General features: G+C 46.8%; 1 protein-coding gene across 1 annotated transcript in view; it reads left to right on the top strand.

The window, feature by feature from the left end:
- Window positions 1-5,959: 5,959 nt before the first annotated feature.
- Window positions 5,960-20,466, top strand: part of LOC144753225 (sperm flagellar protein 1-like) — a 135,215-nt gene continuing 120,708 nt past the window's right edge. Inside the window, exon 1 of the mRNA XM_078640986.1 lies at window positions 5,960-6,126. Within this exon, the coding sequence (XP_078497112.1) occupies window positions 6,015-6,126 (112 nt within the window). The 5' untranslated portion in view covers window positions 5,960-6,014. The remainder of the gene's footprint in view (window positions 6,127-20,466) is intronic.

The following is a 20,466-nucleotide window of genomic DNA, read 5'->3' as shown; positions in this document are numbered from 1 at the left end:
AGAGAGAGCTTTGGAGGGCATTTATAAGGTTAAAATTAAGTTGAACACAGTTAGAATTTTTTTTGGGTTAGACACGGATTTTGTTTGTAGATTTGGTGAAACACAGGTGGCTTTATTTTTAGGTCTCGCCTGTCGATGCGCATGCGCATCGAGCAAGCGAGACTATGGTGGCTTATCCACTCTTTATCCAACTTGCAAGGAATCGTGGCGATTCCTTGCAGTGCACGAGAAATTTAAGCTCAATGCGCATGCGCATTGAGCTTAAAAGCGCGTGCACATGCCCCCAGCCGCCTGCCTTGCCTACTCTCCCAGCTGGTGCCGCTCCACCCCCTGCGGCATCAAAGGCTTTCACGGCCGGCCGGCCATGCTTTCAGTTTCACGACCGGCCGGCCGTGTGAAGTACATTTCAAAGCCCGCTCTCCCTGCTCCGCCCCCTGCTCCGGCCGAGACGCATTTCTCCTCCCTCCTCCCCCCTCCTGGGTCAGGTTACCCTGCTTTCTCTTTCGCTTTTTTTTCACGCTCATGCTTATGATTTCTTTATTGTATCTTGTGCTTCTCCGCCCATCTAATGGTTGTTAGTGCGCTTTACGTTTGAACAGCCATAGAAAATGAGATTTCTTATATAATAAATATTTAACTTGCATACAAATGGGAGTGCTTTAGTGGGAGAGCGTGACAATTGTTCGTAGGGATCATTTGAAGATAGGGAGGTGCGTCATTTCCTGTGGAAAACGCGGAAGAGACTTTTCACAGTTGAATGGAAGGGGTGAAGGTAAAGTGTGTTATAAGAGGCATTATAGCATGTACACATTTTGTTTGGCCGTCTCATTGAAGTAACATGCATGCAATGCACTCTATACTATTTTAAGCTCATGCAATAAAATAAGCTCTTGAATTAGTACTTGGAAAATATTTCAGTACATAGACTTATGACACGTGCATTGCGACTAGGCTCATTTCAGTAATATACGTGTGTTCCAATTGTGAAATGACATCCAGAATTGATATTCTATTTATCACACCAAGCCACCCTGTGCTTAATCAAATCGCTCCCTGTATTATATCAGAACGCAATTGATAACGTGTTTTTAAATATAAGCCCCTTTTCCATCTTTGTTTTGTTTTTGTTTTGCCAAGTAAGCATAGGCATTCCAGCGCCTATCGAATAACGTTTCGAGGCACAAAGGGTCTCACAGTAATGCTTTTCACCACTTTTATTGTGACACTTTATTATCGCCAGGTCATTATTAATAATTAAAGGATAGGCGATTACACACGATCCTTACTTATCGTATGCATAAGCAAATGCATATTATTTTTGGTAAATGCGGGTTTCACCAAATTCAAATGCCTACGCAGCGCCAAATGAGTTTGAGCGATAAAGGCGACACTAGAAAGGGAGCCGGGAGCAGAGGAAACTGTCCTGTAGCATTTGTACTTGCATAATTTTACTCAAAAGACCATACCCTTTAATTATTTACATTTTTCTCCAGCCACATACAATAAAATATATATTTTGTGAAGAACTTCTTAATCCTCTAGTGTGGTTTCCTGATTTTTTTTACTTGTTTTTTATTAAATCCGCCTCCACTGTATCAGGGGTTTCACGATTAGTGCTGGAAAATCAGATTTAATGGCGCTGAAAAAATGTAGATTAATCGTGCTGGAGCAGCGGTTTAATCGAACGCCCTCTTTGTTTATAGCATCCAGGGTAAGCTGGCAGCCTCATTGGGAAGCATGCCTGCCCCTCTCTTTGAAGTGTTTTTTGTACAGCAGCGCATTGAGGCGGCGCAGGCGCTCTACACGTGACCTATGACATAACACGCGGTAAAGCTTCTCAAAAGCACATCAGGGGTTAAATGTTAAATTTAAAAGAGGACCCTAGACACATATTCTCTCTTCCATCCTACAGAGGAGCCCAAGCGCCTATCTTACAACTTTTCGAGGCACAAATGGGTCTCACACCAATGCTTTTCGACGCTTTTAGTGCAACATTTTAATATGGCCAGGTTGTTTTTTTTAATATTTTAAGAACAGAAACATACATGGGATCGTTACTTTGTTACCTTTTTTTTATTTAGCTGGGACTGAGGGGGGGGGGGTGAGAATGTGATTTCGGACAATATATGAAAACACTTCCCACTGCCCCCGCCATTAACTAAAATATGAAATGGTTATTCAGCAGTCTTTGGAAATTCCTGGAGGCAGAACAAGTGTTTGCACTTGAAGGGTGTGGTTGGCTTCTCGGATTGCAATAATGTCCAATTGTCTTGAAAGAGCTTGGCAATTCAAATCACACCTGTACTAAAATGCAAGGCACTTAGCTGCCCTCCTTCCAAAATATCAGATATACACATACATTGTATTTTTTTTCTGTTTGGTGCATTTCTTATCTGCAAAGGACACTCTGTAAACAGAAAGCATCTCCAAATGTGCCCTCCATAGCAATACATATTATTATTATTATTATTATTATTATTTCTCACACCCTCACTCACCCTCACACACACTCAAGCAACGTCACACACCCGAAGCCTCACACCCCCTCACTCACACTCACCCTCACACCCCCTAACCCGCACACCGCCTAACACTCACACCCCTAACGCTCACACCCCCTAACAATCACCCCCTAACCCTCACCCCCTAACCCTCACCCCCTCACTCTCACCCCACACCCTCACCCCCTCACCCCTCACCCTCACCCTCACCCCTCACCCCCTCACCCCCTCACCCTCACCCCCTCACCCTCCACCCTCACTCACCCTCAACCCCTCACCCTCACACCCTCAACCCTTCGCCCTCAACCTCTCACTCACCCTCACTCACCCTCACTCACCCTCAACACCTCAGCCTCACCCTCACTCACCCTCACCCTCACTCACCCTCAACCCCTCACACTCACTCACCCTCACCCTCACTCACCCTCAACTCCTCACCCTCACTCACCCTCACTCACCCTCACCCACACTCACCCACACTCACCCTCCCTCAACCCCTCACCCCCACTCACCCTCAACCCCTCACCCTCACCCTCAAACCTTCACCCTCAACCCCTCACTCACCCTCACTCTCACTCACCCTCACTCAGCCTCAACTACTCTCACTCACCCTCAACCCCTCACCCTAAATCACCCTCACACTCACTCACCCTCAACACCTCACTCACCCTCACCCTCACTCACCCTCAACACCTCACCCTCAACCTCAACCCCTCACCCTCACTCACCCTCACCCTCACTCACCCTCACCCTCACTCACTCACACTCAACCTCTCACCCTCACTCACCCTCACTCACCCTCACTCTCACTCACCCTCAACCCCTCACCCTCACTCACCCTCACTCACCCTCAACCCCTCACCCTCACTCACCCTCACCCACCCTCACCCTCACCCACCCTCAACCCCTCACCCTCACACAGTGCAATAGGTCTCAGACCATTTCAGTTACAGCTTTAAGAAATGTTTATGGCTTTTTTTATTTGTAATTCTTTAGCATTGGCTACAGGAAACAAAAATGCTAAACATTTACAAAAAAAACCCATAAACAATTCTAAAAGCACTAACTCTAATGGTGCGAGACCTATTGCATTTCCAATGCTTGTTTAACCTTGTTCTTGTTGCCCGCAGAGAGATTTGTAAGATCTGGAAAGATCCGAGCCCCCCCCTGTACGAGAATTGGCTTAGAGCTGTATTGAGAATGGCACGCCTTGAAGCTGGCATTACACAAAATGTAAATAGTATGGTGTGGGTTCCCTTGTTGGAGTGGGGAAAAGAAATGAGGTTGGTCTAAAGCCTCGGGGTCCTATGATTACACCAAGCCCTGGACAAAATGGGCAGGCCGGGCCGGCCTAGGCATAAGCAACAACTTCAGCCCGGGGCGCCCAGGACACAACTAGGGCTGTTAGTGTTCATTTGTGTTTGCCAATGGTGAAATGAGGATTTAAAAAAAAAAAAAAAAAAAGGCTTAAGTGCAGAGGCAGAAGACAGAAGGTGGAGTGTGGCTACTAGAGCTATACGGATTACATCTATAGGTAATAGAAAAAAGTGCTAGTGCCCTTCACCAGTGAAGGAGGCATGCTGTTCAAAAGAGGCTAGTTTAAAGTGCATTAGTGGCAATCAGGAAAAAAGAGTATTTCATCCCTGAACTGTATGTTCTAACTCTTACTATTGTGGTCCCAATTAGTGATCGCGATCCTAGTTCCATTATAGGCACAAGGCCCCAACAACACCACAGCAGAATAAGCATGCATGAATAAATACTCAACACAACTTTTTGTTTGGAGAAAATATTGCTGCAGGTTTCTTCCATACAAAAGTATACAAATACAGTGGGTTATCTTACGGGCAATCCAAGGGCAGGCAGCTGTACCAAACTATGCTGCCCTGCCCACCTGATGAGCCAAGCACTGTGGAAAATCCAATCAGCGCTGCCAGGCAACAAAGAGGACCCAAAATGGAGGGGGGCGGCCTAAACCGTCCCCACCCCACAGCGCGCCGGACATGATGTATCTGGCGCGCCCAGTATGGGGACTCCTCCTGGAGTCCCGCAGTAGTGAGTGGGGGTGGGGAAGTGCTCAAATGGAACTAAGCGGGACGCCCTCTGAGGTGGCCCCCTGCAGGGGCCGTGGGCAGCCTCAAAAAGCGCAAACGTGCTTACATTTTCTGCAGTCTCCCTGCATTTCACCCCATTAATATTTGCCAAAAGTGCTCCAATGGCATAGCTGTACCCTGCTCACTTGGGACTCTGCTTCTTTACGTTCTGCGGCTAGTACCTTTTTCTCTACTATCCTAAGGAATTTTACTAATACGCAGCTCAGTCTTAGGTCCATAGGATTAAAGCATGCAATAGCAACCTCTCTGCATGACCTTATCCCTCTCCTGATAAAGTCTTTGCATAGGATTTTCCGACGATCATTCAGGGTAGCTTTGCAGAGACACAGCACATGAATAATGTCCTCTGGTGCTTGTCCCCAAAGCCTACAGGTACCCGCTTTCCTTTCTTCTCCAAGGCGGATAGTGTTTTAATACAGACAGTATCCGTAGCCTACATTTACACACAAGAGACCACATTAAGAAAGCTGTGGACATACATGTAACAGATTTTCAGATTTAATGCCATTTTATATAGTGCGAACATTACCCGAAGGTGTCAGAGCGCTTTACAAAAGAACCAGTTGCGTTACATAAGGACTTTGGATGACATGAGTACATAGCCGATGCAAACAGAAAAAAATTGGAAATGTACAAGTTGTAAAGTCACTCAAGGAAGCGATACAAACAGAAAAAATTGCAAATGTACAAGTTATAAGGTCACTCAAGGAAGAGATACAAACGGATAAACTCTAAAATCACATAGGAATGGTAGTAAGTACAAAGGTCTACTACATATACTAGTGGTTAGTGTTATATATATATACAAATAGTAAATTCACTCAGGATTACATTTTAACAGCGATTTGGCTTGGACAATTAAATGCACTTAACTAGACTAGGAGTGGTTTAAGTGATGTGATATAATGCTTCATCCATACTCAATTCTCCTCAATGCTCATTAAAACAAATAAACGTTACCATACAAAAGCACTAATTCAAGTTAGATTTAAGGTATGCCTCTTCTACCGTCATTGCACACTGCCTCTGTGCCTCGAGCAAAACTACAACTCCAAGAATGCAATAGGCTGTCACCCCCAAGCACTGAATCAGACACTAGTCCCAAGTGACACATAGTTGAGTGAGCCTTTTGCAAATGGTTCTGTTGTTGCTCGTGCTGGGGAACTATTTTGCCCGGAGGGGGTGTGCCTTCTTTTTTAGCGTATTAGTGGCTCCCTGTCTTGGTTTTGTTGTGATGTCTGGGCATCATTCTCTTTCCCGTTTCCTCCCGTTCCTTCCCACTCTACCTTCTTTGTCTCCCCAAGGCTTCCGTACTCAGGTGGTTTCCTAGCAACGGCAAACAGACCCGAGACGTAAGCAGACTCTTCTTGCGGCTCCAGCAAACAGCAGAGAGTCCCCGATGAGCGGCTCTGCGGCGCCCCCGGACTGCCTGCAGGGTCTCTGCGCCTGGATCGACCAAGTGCCGCTGAGCAGACCCAAGCGGAGCCTGACCCGGGACCTGAGCGACGGCGGTATGAACGGCTGGGGTACATCAGGCGGGAGGGAGGGAAGCAGGAGCGGTCTCAGAGCGCGAGTGAGAGTGGACTGTACTTACGGGCGGTAGAGAGGAAAGTGCTAGGCTGAGCAATATAAGCCTCTCTAGAGTGTTGGAGGGGGTAATAACAGATGTCCTTTAGTGTCCCACAGAGTGCAAATGGTCATATAGAAACCGATGTCTCAGTTAGCTGCTGTGATCACCGGTAGGCAGCTCACTCCATCAAGAGATTTTGGCAGCATGGACGCAGCAGACCCCTGACCAGGCACACATACTGTTACTTCACGCACAGCCTCCGTGTAATTTGTAAGCCCTTCATGCTTAGTAAGTCCCTACACTACAGATTGAAACAAGCCCCACTAATCAGGGCACAAGTCCTAAACAAGCATTGGCATAGCCAATAGGTCTCGCCTTTGGGACCTTATAAGTGTTTAATTATCCAGCACAATATCCTTGGTGCAACAACATCAACTGTCGCATGGCTAAACACTTATAAGGTCCCAAAGTCGAGACCTATTGGATGCCAATGCTTGTTATGTATACTTTGTGTTCCCAACTGAAGTGCCTCAAGGGGTTTGATTTTAATTGTGGAGGGAAACAAACCAATAATGCTAATTTGCAAGGACTCTCATAAAACATGAAATCCTTGGCACAATAAAAGTCAAATAAGCTCCCTCGGTTCAATCAAGGAATGCACCAGCAAAAGTTACACAAGTTGTCTTGTGTTGGGCCAGCAAACAAAACTTGCAAAAGAATTTACCATCAAAACCCCACGATTTATAGTCCTGCCAACGTGTTTCTGCTTTCGATGAGCGATTTTCGCTGCTTGTAGAATAACGTCTGTACAAGCATCTTTGTCTTTGATCACTGTGAGAAGTGGGAAATATGTGAAGTTATCACCCTGCACTACCCCGAAACACTGCAAGTTAATGCCCCTCTCTGTTGTCTGGGAAGAGGTTTTTTTATCATCTTAGGTTAGATGTGTGCTGGAAATATTCAAACGCTACACGCCATCGAGGAGTGCATTATTGCACACCTTTACTGCCGAGAGAAAAGACTGCAAGTTAGCTCGTGCTGTGTCTGTAAATAATCTCTGATGAAACCACCTGAGCTACTAATCATAAGAAATTACCCCCACAGCACTACCGAGCTGCAGAAACAGACAAAATGCATACTGCCCCAGTGCCACTCAGGGGGGTGTACATGATGCGGCCCACCGGGCCTTTGGGAGAGACCAGAGCAGGCTGCTGCATGGGGGGGAGCAAGAGGCGGCCCACCGGGCCTTTGGGATATACCACACCAAACTGCTGCATGGGGGGTACATGATGCAGCCCCCAGGGCCTTTGGAATAGACCACAGCAAACTGCTGCTTGGGGGAATACATGCTGGCGGCCACCGGCCTTTGGGATAGACTACAACAAACTACTGCTTAGGGGGTACATGATGAGGCTTCAGGGCCTTTGGGACAGACCACAGCAAACTGCTCCAAGGGGGATACGTGATGCTGCCCACTGGGACTTTGGGATACACCACAGCAAACTGCTGCACAGGGGGTACATGATGGGAACCACCAGGACTTTGGGATAGACCACAGCAAACTGTTGCATGGAGTGTACATGATGCTGCCCACCAGGCCTTTGGGATATACCGCACCAAACTGATGAGGCCCCCAGGGCCTGTGGTATAGACCACAGCAAAGTGCTGCATGGGGGGGGTACATGATGGGGCCCACCAGGCCTTTGGGATAGACCACAGCAATCTGCTGCATGGGGGTACCTGATACTGCCCACTGGGACTTTGGGATAGACCACAGCAAACTGCTGCACGGAGGTACATGATGCGGCTCACCAGGACTTTGGGATAGACCACAGCAAACTGCTGCACAAGGGTACATGATGCGGCCCACCGGGCCTTTGGGATAGACCACAAGAAGACACCTGCAGCTGAGAAAGAACGTGCAAATAAGAGGAATTCACAGATTGGCCGTTGTTCATTACAGACATGCCGAGAGACCAACAAATTACCCGCATTTCTACCTATCCTGGCCACACACAGCACGTGTATCCCCCACAGGTCCTTTGTCCCGCAAATTGAGCCTCACACCAAGAATCCCTCTCAAGCCGCTTCCAAACGTATGTAGTGCTACAGAGACATAAGTTAACAAGTACATAGACTTTCGCCTAGCATTTCGCCTCAGAAACATACTGTGATAGTACAGTGGCCCCAAACCACATAGCGTATATTGCCTGTCAGTATGGCATCCCGAAATAACATGACCTATGTAAGTAGCACAACCTGCCGATATGGCGGCCCCAAACTACATGGTATATGTAGGTAACACGCCCTGTCAATAAGGCAGCACAAAAACAAACAGGGCAAGTAAACTGTTTCATGCCAGCCCAAACACATGATTCATGAAAGTAAAATGACCTCTCAGTATTGCAGCACAAAAACACATGGTTCATTTAGATAGCATATCTTGTCAGTACACAGGCTCAAAAACACATGATGCATGTAAAGAGCACACATGTCAGCCTGGCAGCACAAAAACAGCTAACACATGTAAGTAGCGTAGCCTCACAATATGTTGGCCCAAAACACATGGCGCATCTAAGTAGCACAAGCTGTCAGTAAGTCAGCACACAGAAAACACCTTCCACATGCAAGGAGCATGGCATATCAGACTGGTGGGATAAAAACACATGACACCTGTAAAGAGCATCGTGTATATGGTTGTGGCTCACAGACAGATAGCGCGTCTATCACTGCCTGTCAATAAGGCGGCCAAATTACACAAGTAAGCAGCACAGTACAGCTTGTGAGTATGGAGGCCCAAAAATACATGGGCATGTAAGTGGCATGGTCTGCCAATATGGCGGCCCAGAAACACAATGCAAATGTAAATAGCATGGCCTGTCCAAATATGTGAAACAAGAGCCCCTTTCCCAGAGGACGTCCCAAGACCAACTACATCAGGTAGAAACTCAAAGACCACGAAACGTCCAGCACCAGACAAGGGGGGGTAGGTTACATTGTTTACTATTGACAAGGCAGGTACCAGAGAAGAGGAACTCATTAAGCAACCTACTGTGGCTGAGAGCTGAGGACATCTATGCGAGAGAGGCACTCACCTGCCGCCAGCAATCTGGCGGGTTATGGAAGGCTGTCCTGACCTCATGGCAGCTGGGAAACTTGGCCCCGCCCGCACAGGGCAGCAGCAGCACCAGAAGAAGAGGTGTTCCAGACCCTAAAAGCAGCGCCAGCGGGCAACGAGGTCCGGAGGCACCCTCCTTGGAACTCCAACCGCAGCACCCGTCAGCTGGCCTTGCAGCGGGCACCGATGACGGGGTACCATCTTCAATTGAGGGAGGGGTAATTATGGAATGGGGGGGAGAGTGAGCAGGTGCAGGGGGTAAAGTTGGAACAGGGTTTAAGTGAGACGGTGACACCTAGAGGAGGGGTGCGTGGTGGAAGTACACTTGAGACGGGAAAGAGTAGGCAAGATCCTGACCCCCGGGTATGGGAGGAAACAGCAGGGTACTCTAGGGGCAGAAAGGTCAGATAAAAAAAAGTGTCAGAGAAATTGGGAGGGGCAGGGAGTACCCCAGAGTGATGTATCCCTGGGGCTAGGAGAGCAGGGAAGGGCTAGTATTGGGGTCATAGGACAGGGGCGGGGGACTCTTCTTAGGCTAAGAAGGTAATGGAGACTCCTGGGAGGGGTGTGGAGCACACAATGTGGGTTGTATCCTGGGAAAAGAGGTCAGAAGCGTAGAGACGGGGTATCTCTTAGGACAGGGGTGAGGGAGTCAGGACAGGGAGGGGAGGGAGGGAGGAAATCACCAGAGGACCAGGGGTGAGGAAACGTGAGATCTCCGGGAGCAGAAAATGACAAGCACGGCTGCGTGAAAGTGAAAGCGATCGCGCTAAGGCCACGCTAATTAAAAGCACACGCTAATTAAAAGCACGCCGCCATGTGCGCGTGTGTGCGACGGGAAGACCCCAGAAGCGTGGAGACGCTGTGTCTTTTAGGACGGGCGCGAGGGAGTCAGGACAGCGAGGGGAGGGAGGGAGGAAATCGCCAGAGGACCAGGGGTGAGGAAACGTGTGATCTCCGGGACAGAAAATAACAAGCGCAGCCACGCAAAAGTGAAAACGATCGCACTAAAGCCACGCTAATTAAAAGCAAGCCAGCATGCGTGCGCGTGTGCGACAGGAAGACCCGAGCTGCTTAACACAGCAACTGACATAACAAGCGCGCAAAACACGATGGCCTCGGACTGTCCTCTGTCCGTACGTACGCGTGCATGTTCAGCTTTGGCTGAATCGATCGCAAAAGGCCCTCGCATGGCGAGAGCAGAGCATGCGTGCTGCTAACGCCAGGTGAGACCTAAAAAAAGAAGTGGGGGGACTAACCTAGTTAATCAGAATGCAAGTGGCATCAGGACGCGTGGCATCACGGCGTGTGACATGATATCTCGGTGTGTAACATCACAGCGCGTGACATCACGGCGTATGACATCACAGGAAGTGGCATCATAAGAAGTGACATCAGATCTTGAGCCCTTACATATATGTTTAGCAGGTATATCATGAGTACATTGGAGCACATTTCATGTATGCACGCAAACCCTCCTGATTGAGGCAGAAGATTCACGCTTTTGAAAGCTATGCATAAAACAGTGTTGCCTTTTGTCAGCGCAAACTTCCTCTACCCATAGTGCTGTTCAAGAAAAAATAGTGGAACTTAAATTATTTCAACGCCTCCTCATGGCTAGTAAGCACTATGCAAATTACATTTATTTTGTGTAAATACAGGGAAAGTCCAATGCATCTGACAGCGCATGCATATCTTGTAAACAGGAATTTAACAAAATGAAAAGCTGCTTCCCTTAAGTATGTGTGAAGTGCTAACAAGGTGTGAACCTTTGTTTCCCCTCTGCTGCATTTGCTTCTAAGTTTGAGGCTCCTGACTGCTCCCAGCCAGGAGACTCGAACAAAAGGAGGCCTGATGATCCCTCAAATTGGACCTTTGTTATGGGCCCAGAAGGAGTCTGAACTAGGAAAGCCCCCTCCCCGTCTGCACATTGTTGCGACCGAAAGCAGACAGTAACGTGCAGGTGCTGCTGAATATGTACCGGTGTTTGTAAATAACACCGGGATGAATTCAGTATATTTTTTAGTGGGGTCCAACTTCTTGGCAGGGTGGATGGCGTCCACCCTGTGAAAATAGTAGGCGGACGCTGTCCACCCACGTGTACCCCCGACGCGTGCCCTGCCACAAATGCCCTCAAACAACTCCCCCATTAAATAATGGTCCCATACAACAACTTCATTACCCCTATAGATTCAGTACAGGGCTGGACTGGCTAACGGGCATTTTGGTTGGCTGCCAAGCTGGGGCCCGATTTTACTGCAGTGGGGGCTAATTTATGTTGATGGGGACCTGCATTTGTTTCTAAGTAAAAAAAGCAAAACAAATGGTTTTAAAGCATACTTTAAAACCACTTGGTTTTCTATTTTTTACTTAGAAAGGCCCGATAGCCAGTCCGGCCCTGATTCAGTACACGCCATGCAGAAACATTTCTTAGCCAGCATTTTTATTTTTTTTAATCTGCAACACCGTTTTCCTTTCTGAGCATATATAGCATCTTGTACATAATCATCAGTCATCAAAAATGTAATCAATTATGTAATTTAACATGTCATGAGTGATGTAACAATGGAGGTCACAAGCAGTGCATGGAGGAAGAGCAAGTTGCAGTTAGCTCACTGTATTACAAATAACTGAATTCAGTGTTTTTTTTATGTTAGTTGTGGTTGCCTCAAGTAACTATAACTCATGACCTAAGATAACTCGCGCCCCTGCCATGCACAGTTTTCTCCTAAATAATTTCACTGCAAAAGGTTCATTGATATCATGAATGATGTAATCAAAGATGTCATAAGGGATGTAGTATGAGGGGTAACTAGCAGTGCATGGCGAGGAAGCAAATTATAGTTACTGTAGGGCACGAGTTACTTCAGCATGCCATAACTATAACGGCTGAATTTCTATGGTTTTGTGCGAGTAAAATGTAAACCTAACTATAACATCCCTGTAACCTATGGTTTTTAGGTCTCGCCTGTCGATGCGCATGCGCATCGAGCAAGCGAGACTATAGGGGCTCATCGACTCTTTATCTAACTTGCAAGGAATCGTGGCGATTCCTTGCAGTGCCCGTGACTTTTAAGCTCAATGCGCATGTGCATTGAGCTTAAAAGCGCGTGCACAGCCGCCCGCATTCCTCCGACACCTTTGAAGTGAAGCTTAGCTTCACTTCAAAGGCCCGGCTTCTTCACACCCACATGCCGCTCTGCCCCGCTCCGCCCCCTCCCCTGAGTCATCCTGCCTGCCCCTTCCCGCCGTGTCGCATTTCTCCTCCCCCCTCCCCTCTCTTCCCTCCGTCTTGTTTATTTTACCCGCTCTGGCCCCTCGCATTTCTCCTCCCCCCTCCCCTCTCTTCCCTCCGTCTTGTTTCGCATGTACCCCCTCCTTTATCCCAATCCCTCTCAGCAGTTTCCCTTTTAGCAGCTCTCGTCTTTACTCGCACCCGCCTCCCACACCGCGGACGCTTCCATCTCGCGTGCACCTACTCCCTTCTTCCATTTCCTTTTAGCAGTTTTATTTCCACCAGCTCCCCTGTCTTTACTTGCACCCGCCTCCCACACAGCGGACGCTACCATCTCGCATGCACCTACTCCCTTCTTCCATTTCATTTTAGCAGTTTTATTTCCACCAGCTGCCCTGTCTTTACTTGCACCCGCCTCCCACACAGCGGACGCTTCCACCCGCCCACTGCCCCTGCGTCCATCCAGACAGAGGCCATTTACACCCGCTGCCACCGTTTTAGCACTGTCAAAGTTTAAATATTTTAAAGTCTTAAAATTATAAAGTCTTAAAATAAACATTTATTTAAAGACGCATTTTAGACGAGAGCGTGTGAGTGTATATGTGCGTGAGCATGCCTCAGTGCCTTTAGTTGCACCCACCTCCCACACATCTGACGCTTCCACCCGCCCACTGCCCCGTTTACTTTGTGTACTCCCCCACAGAGGACATGCCCACCCACTGCCACCGTCTTAGCAATGTAAAAGTTTGCATTTATTAAAGGGCTAAAATAAATTTTTAATTAAAGTCGCATGACAGACAAGAGAGTGTTTGTATATATGTGCGGGAGCATGTGTCCATGCCTTTATTTGAACCCGCCTCCCACACAGCGTACGCTTCACATGCCCACTAACCACGTTTAGTATGTGTACTCCCACACAGAGGGCATTCCCACATGCTGCCACCGTATTAGCACTTTAAAATGTTGCATTTTTTGAAGGATTAAAATAAATGTTTCATTAAAGTCGCTTCACAGACAAGAGCGTGTGCGTGTATATGTGCGGGAGCATGCCTCCATGCATGTGTGTTTGAGTGTGAATATGTGTAGGTATGTAGGAGTGCCTGCATATGTGTGCTTGTTTATGTGTGTGTAAATTGCTAATGCCCTATATGTTTGTGCATGCTTTTTTTGTGTGTATATTTATGTGTGTGTGTAAGTTTGTATGTGCTGGTCGCTGCATGCATGTGTAGTTGCATACATCAGTGTATACGGCTGCAAGTGGATGGGTTTCCAAAGGTGTGCCTGGTCTGTGTTTGCACGTTTTTTTTTCATCTGTGCTTGCGCGTTTGTATGTCTCTGTGCATCGGTGAATTTAGAAGTTTTATTTAATTGCAATTAAGTCTCTGGGGTGGATGAAATTTTTTTTTTTTTTACTAAAACCGAGAGGTGTGACAATAACTAACGGCGCATAATGAAGAACCCAATGCAGGGAAATCTCTACAAGCTTTAAAAGTTTACACTAAATTAATACATCTAATTATTTTGCTACGTATTTTGAGACAAATATAACATCTATCCCTTCTTACATGCAAACCACCAACATTTCACTTGGTAGCGAAACAAACGTACCGAAACAAACGTACAAGATTGAAGGGATTCAACCTATAACCTGTAAAGATCGCTTTTCAGGATACAGCCTGGAATTATTTCGCACTACTCCTTTACATTTGTGTACAAGTACACAAGGGAAGCACAGTTCATTTTCATACATGCCCAATTATATTACATGTGGTTTGAAAACTCAACAGGGCTTAGTATGCTTGTTCCACAATATATAGAGCGCGTGCATTAAGGAATTCTGTTTGCGAGGTGCAAGGTAATTTTCAAAAAACAAGCGCTTTTATTACATTAAGTATTTACTGAAGGGAAAAACATTTGCGTGGTTGTGCATTTTGTTACAGAAATACCGGTTCTACACTCTGTTGGTACACATCTGTGTCGTTTTTTTTCATTTTCTCTGCTACAATTATTAATTAGCAAGTGTTACTTTGGAACCGACAACTGGCGCCACTGGGGACAAGGCAGACAGAGCCATTCTTATGGGGGTACCCCCTCCCTTCTCCCTTAGCAGCATGTGCATCCGCCTTCTCCAGCTCTTCTGCTTGAAACAGACAACAGGCGCCAGTGGGCAACAACATAGACAGAGGCATCCTGCTTGACGATGGGTTTGTCAATTACGTGTTAACACTAAACCGACCCGAGGAGCCAGGAGAGCACAAGCTCTCTCTCTACACATCGCTCTCTCTAACTCTCTCTCCACACACCTCTCTCTCTCTCTTTCTCTACACACCTCTCTCTCTCTATATGCATCTCTCTCTCTCTATATGCATATCTTTCTCTCTCTACACACCTCGCGTACTCTTACTATCTCTCTCTCTCTCTACACACCTCTCTCGCACTCTCTCTCTCTACACAACTTTTATTTAAGTATTATTATTATTATTTTAAAAAAAGCCATTGTTATTTGTAATATCAATATATCCAAGTCTCACATAAATACAACACATATTGCATTACAAATACTATAGGTGTCACATTTGCTATTGGCATTGTGAATGACAAAGCTATTAATTTTGCTATTATTTTTATAATTGTATGGCTAGTGTTGACTAGACTTTGAAGCGCTAGAAGGCCTGCTTTGCACTACTTGGGAACCCAAGGCTCGAGTAACCAGACTTTTGTTGTTTTTCTTCCCGGGGATTGGGTTGCAGCGTGTGAGGTGGGACGCCAAAGAATGAGGAGCTTTCTCGTGTTCAACCACTCTGCTCTGCGAGTTTTAACTGCATCAGTGACTGGAGAAGCCTCGCCCGCGGTCTGAGTCAAAATAAACATCGCCCTTTCACTTTCCTATATTATATTTTGTTAAAAAAGCGTCCATACACGGTTTGCAAACTTCTCACAATTTCCGGTCTCCTTCCCATGCCCCAAATAAAACATAGGGAAACTGTGCTGTTCGTCATTGCAGAACGTTTTATCAACAATAAGTTTTTATATGTATCCAACCAGAGACATTTTGGTATGTTGCATCTTTGACCAAGTCCATATGGAGCAATCGTCCTGGCAAGACTGACATCCCAGAGACCAGGGACCCAGGTCAGCTGTGAAACAGCATCCCCCACTCTGCCTCATTCCGCCTCACTCCACCTCACTGTTCCTTACGGTGCCTCATTCCACCTTATTGTGCCCCAGGCTCTGTACATGGGCTCAGCTGTGTAACAGCATTACCCATTCTGCCGCAGTGCCACATCATTATTTGCAACATAATTACACTGCACTCCATGCAACTTACACTCCAAATACCACTCAGTGCCACATAATTACAAGCCACATAATTACACTGCGCTCAATGCAACATAAATACACTCCACATAATACCACTCAGTACCACATAATTACACGCCACATACTTACTCTACTCAATGCAACATAAATACACTTCATATAATACCACTGAGTGCCACATAACTACACCATATAATTACACTCTCCTCAATGCAACATACACTCCACACAATACCACTCAGTGCCACATCATTATTTACAACATAATTACACTGCACTCAATGCAACATACACTCCAAATACCACTCAGTGCTGATCTGCTGCTCTCTTCCATCCCACCTCCTCTTTAACTCCCTGTTCTCTTCTCCTGTGCTGATCTGCTGCTCTCTTTCACCCTGCATCCTTCTTTAACTCCCTGTTCTTTTCTCCCGTGCTGATCTGCTGATCTGCTGCTCTCTTTTACCCCGCCCCTTTTTCAAATCCCTGTTCTCTTCTCCTGTGGTGATCTGCTGTTATCTTCCACCCGCCTCCTTCTTTAACTCCCTGTTCTATTCTCCTGTGCTGATCTGCTGCTCTCTTCCACCCCACCGCCTTCTTTAACTCCCTTTTCTCTTCTCCTGTGCTGATCTGCTGCTCTCTTCCACCTGCCTCCTTCTTTAACTCCCAGTTCTCTTCTCCTGGGCCGATCTGCTGTTCTCTTCCACCCGCATCCTTATTTAACTCCCTGTTCTCTTGTCCTGTGCTGATCTGCTGCTCTCTTCCACCCTGCATCCATCTTTAACTCCCTGTTCTTTTCTCCCGGGGCTGATCTGCTGCTCTCTTCCACCCCGCCCCCTTCTCCAACTCCCTGTTCTTTTCTTCTGTGCAGATCTGCTGCTCTCTTCCACATGTATCCTTCTCCTACCGCACACACACATACATACAACCACGCACACACACACATACAACCACGCACACACACACATAACCACACAAACACACACAACCACACCACGCACACAACCACACAAAAAAAACAACCACACAAAAAACCAACCACACACACAACCGCACACCGCACACACACAACCGCACACAACCACACACACACACACACACACACACCACACACCACACACATCAATCTGTCGCCCTCACTCTATCTATCTATATGTCGCACTCACTCTATCGATCGCACTCACTCTATCTATTGCCCACACTCTATCGCCCTCACTCTGTATCTATTTATCAATATATCGATCTATTTGCCTCACTCTATCTATCGCCCTCACTCTAGTTATCTATCTCTCTCTCTATATCTATCTATATATTTCTATCTATCTATCTATCTCTATCTCTCTATCTATCACCCTCACTCTATCTATTTATCTATCTATCTATTGCCCTCACTCTATCTATCGCACCACCACAGCATCACTCAGGGAAATGCAATAGGTCTCGCAGCATTAGAGTTTGTGCTTTTAGAATTGTTTATGGGTTTTTTTTTAAAATCTTTAGCATTTTTGTTTCCTGTAGGCAATGCTAAAGAATTACAAAGAAAAAAAAGCCATAAACAAATCTAAAAGCTCTAACTCAAATGCTCCGAGACCTATTGCACTGTGTGAGGGTGAGGGGTTGAGGGTGAATGCAATAGGTCTCGCATTAGGAAAGTTTGACCTATTGGTATTGTAAATGACACATTTTGTATTTATGTGGCATTGCCTACAGGAAACAAAAATGCTAAAGATTTAAAAAAAAAACCCATAAACAATTCTAAAAGCACAAACTCTAATGCTGCGAGACCTATTGCATTTCCAATGCTTGTTTAAGTTAATTTGTATGTTTAAAAAGAGTTCTATTTCCTAACTATTACATCCCTGTAACATTTGTTTTTTTCAGCGAACACTTTTGTTTTTTTTAACGTTAAGTAATTGTAATTACTTTACATTAATCCAACAGTAGGCCAACCCCCTAAAAGTGCCTTTCGCTGTGCCCAGTGGTTGTTGTATGATGGGCCTGCGGCCTACCCCCTATATGCACTCAACCCCAAGTCTCACCTAGCCTTCGGCCCTTCAGGGTGGGGGTTGGCCGCCAGGCCTGCAGCTAGGCAAAGCAGCCTACCACCTACAAGCACCCTATCCCATTCCGCGCATCGCCTTTGGCTGTGCGCAGCAGGGGTTGGGCCTGCATCCAGGCCACGATACTGAAACCCCATTATCCAGGCAACCCTGCGCCACTCACAGCCTTGGGAAAGAAAAGAAAAGGGGGCAGGGCAGGAATACTGTGACTCCCTAGCCTTGGTGCTGGGTTCCAGGGCAAAACATATATATTTTTTAATGTTTGCTGTGAATTTGCGGTGAATGTGGGAAATGTTGGTTCTGTCGGGTACAGCATATAATGGGTGTTGCTAGGTGCCCATATGCGTCTGAAACTAGGGGGAGAAAATATGTAGGATCTAGCGGTCTGACTTATCTCCTTGTTAAGAGGCCAAGTTATCAACTGGACTCCTCCAATTCATTCAGTCCATCGTTCACAGTTTCAAGTAGATGGGTCCAGCTACATTCCTTGAAATTGAGCGATGCCGCCATGTCCCTACCCCTTGAGTGTGGGTGGACCCTTTCCAGAACCCACCATCTAATGTCTTCTGCTTCATGGTTCTTGTCTAGTAAGTGTTCAACCGGGGGTGCTCCCTGGGATTTGCAGCACACTCTGCTGCAATGTTGTAGGATCCTGCTCTCCAGTTTCTGTGTAGTTTGCCCAATGGAGAGTTTGTCACAGGGGCACCAGATGGCGTAGATAACATTGGTGCTATTGTAGTTTGTATGATGTGGTAGTTGAAACGTCCATCCATGGTGAATGAAGGAGGCTCCTTCCTGTGTTGTATTCTTACTTGTTGTCTATTGCATTTATGTCCTTCTGTAGCGGGTTCGGCAGTAAAGGGCAAGATACGGGTCTTCGTTTTAGAGGGGTTTATTTGCGACAACAAATAATCAGTGCAAGTCTTTCTGACGGGAGCTCTTCTTGGGGACCGGCTTCGTTCTGTCCGCCTCCTCCTCCTCCTGACGTTCTCCTCCTCTCTCTGAGTCAGTCCGGAACTTCTCCGGGTGTGGGGCGCGAAAGGCTCCGTGGTGCTGTGTTGTGGACTCGAGGCGTGTAAAAGAAAGGACAGAAAGGGCACGTGTCAGTCCTTTTGTGTGATTCCTTCCGACCTCGGGGGCAGGTAGGGGGGTGGAAACGAAGGTGCAGGAAGGGGACAAAATACCGGGGAACTACAAAGGGGCCAGGTCACGTTACCAACCCACCCTTTCTCCCCACCCAGCCTGCTATACGCCCCCGTACCTGGGTGAGCCACACACCTCCAGGCATGCGGCTGGGCGGCTCGTGTTGCCGATGGCCTCCTGGCTCCCGCGCCGCCAACGGGTCTTCTTTCTTCCTCCTCTCCACCGTAGATGTTACTTCGGTCTCTCCACGCTCTTCCGACTCTCCGACTGCTGTCTCCTCCGCCAACTGCTCACTCGACTCCGCTCTCCAATCTCCTCCTACGCCTCCGGTGAACAAGCACACCTCTTCGCCCTCACTCGCTGCTCTTGACGTCGTTGGTGGCTCCGCCCACTCTCCTAGATCCTGCCAGTTAAAGGGACCGCCGTCTTCCTCCTCTTCCTGTGAACCATACTGCCCTCCGGAGTACGCCCAGTCATGATGCTGTGAAGATAGGAGGGGGGGGGGTCACGACATGAGTCCCCTAAAGGGGTTACTGAGTTCCTGGTCCGCTGGGGAAGCGGTCTTCCCATGTTACACCTTCCTTCCATCCTTTTGTAAAGCACTCTGATATCCTTCGGGATCTTGTTCGCGCTATATAAAACTTTATAAATAAAATTAATTAATTAATAAATTGTCAGTTTGCAAGCTTTGCATTTGCTGCACTTGAAATAGCTTGTTAGTGCAGGTATGACTCAAGGGATGGATGTCCTTTAAATGAACAATTTCAATAATTCATATATCACTGAACATATATTGTTCATCCAGCACTTTTTTCGCACTTTTTTTCACCATAACTCTTGCGCCGTTGGAAATAATTTTTTGTTCATGAACCGTGACAGCCTTCTAATGTCATTTCGGCACTACAAAATGGTAAAGAATCTAAGGATTTTTCCTTAAATACATACTTTGATTGATTTAATTTTGGTGAGTTTTTTGATTCATACCCTTTGTTTTCTATTTTCTTCCCTTTTCATTGATTATTACTTAAAAGTTCTGAGCCCTGTTGATTGTCTTTTATTGGCTATTATTCAGTAAACCAATAATCCATTCTGTACCCGACAGAACCAACATTTCCCACATTCTTGTACACCCAGGTTCTGAGGGTCATTGGGTCACCTCATTATACTAGATGTAAATTTGCGGTGGCTTTGCGAATCCGCTGCAAAAAGTTACAAAAAAAAAGCACAGTCTCCCACGCTTGTTTTCAGATTAGCCCCCGGGTGGGCCCGGGAGCATGAGAGTATTTCATAAAAGGAAGGAGGCGCATGGGCCCCCCCATCTAGGGTTCTTTTTAGCCCCAGGGACCACGGCCACACCGGGGCTTTATTTAAAATGGGAGGGGGGCCATGCAGACTCCTCTCCATTGG

The sequence above is a fragment of the Lissotriton helveticus genome, chromosome 5_1 (assembly GCF_964261635.1).
Source record: "Lissotriton helveticus chromosome 5_1, aLisHel1.1, whole genome shotgun sequence".
NCBI classification, from domain to species: Eukaryota; Metazoa; Chordata; class Amphibia; order Caudata; family Salamandridae; genus Lissotriton; species Lissotriton helveticus.
This window is presented reverse-complemented; position numbering and strand designations above follow the sequence as displayed.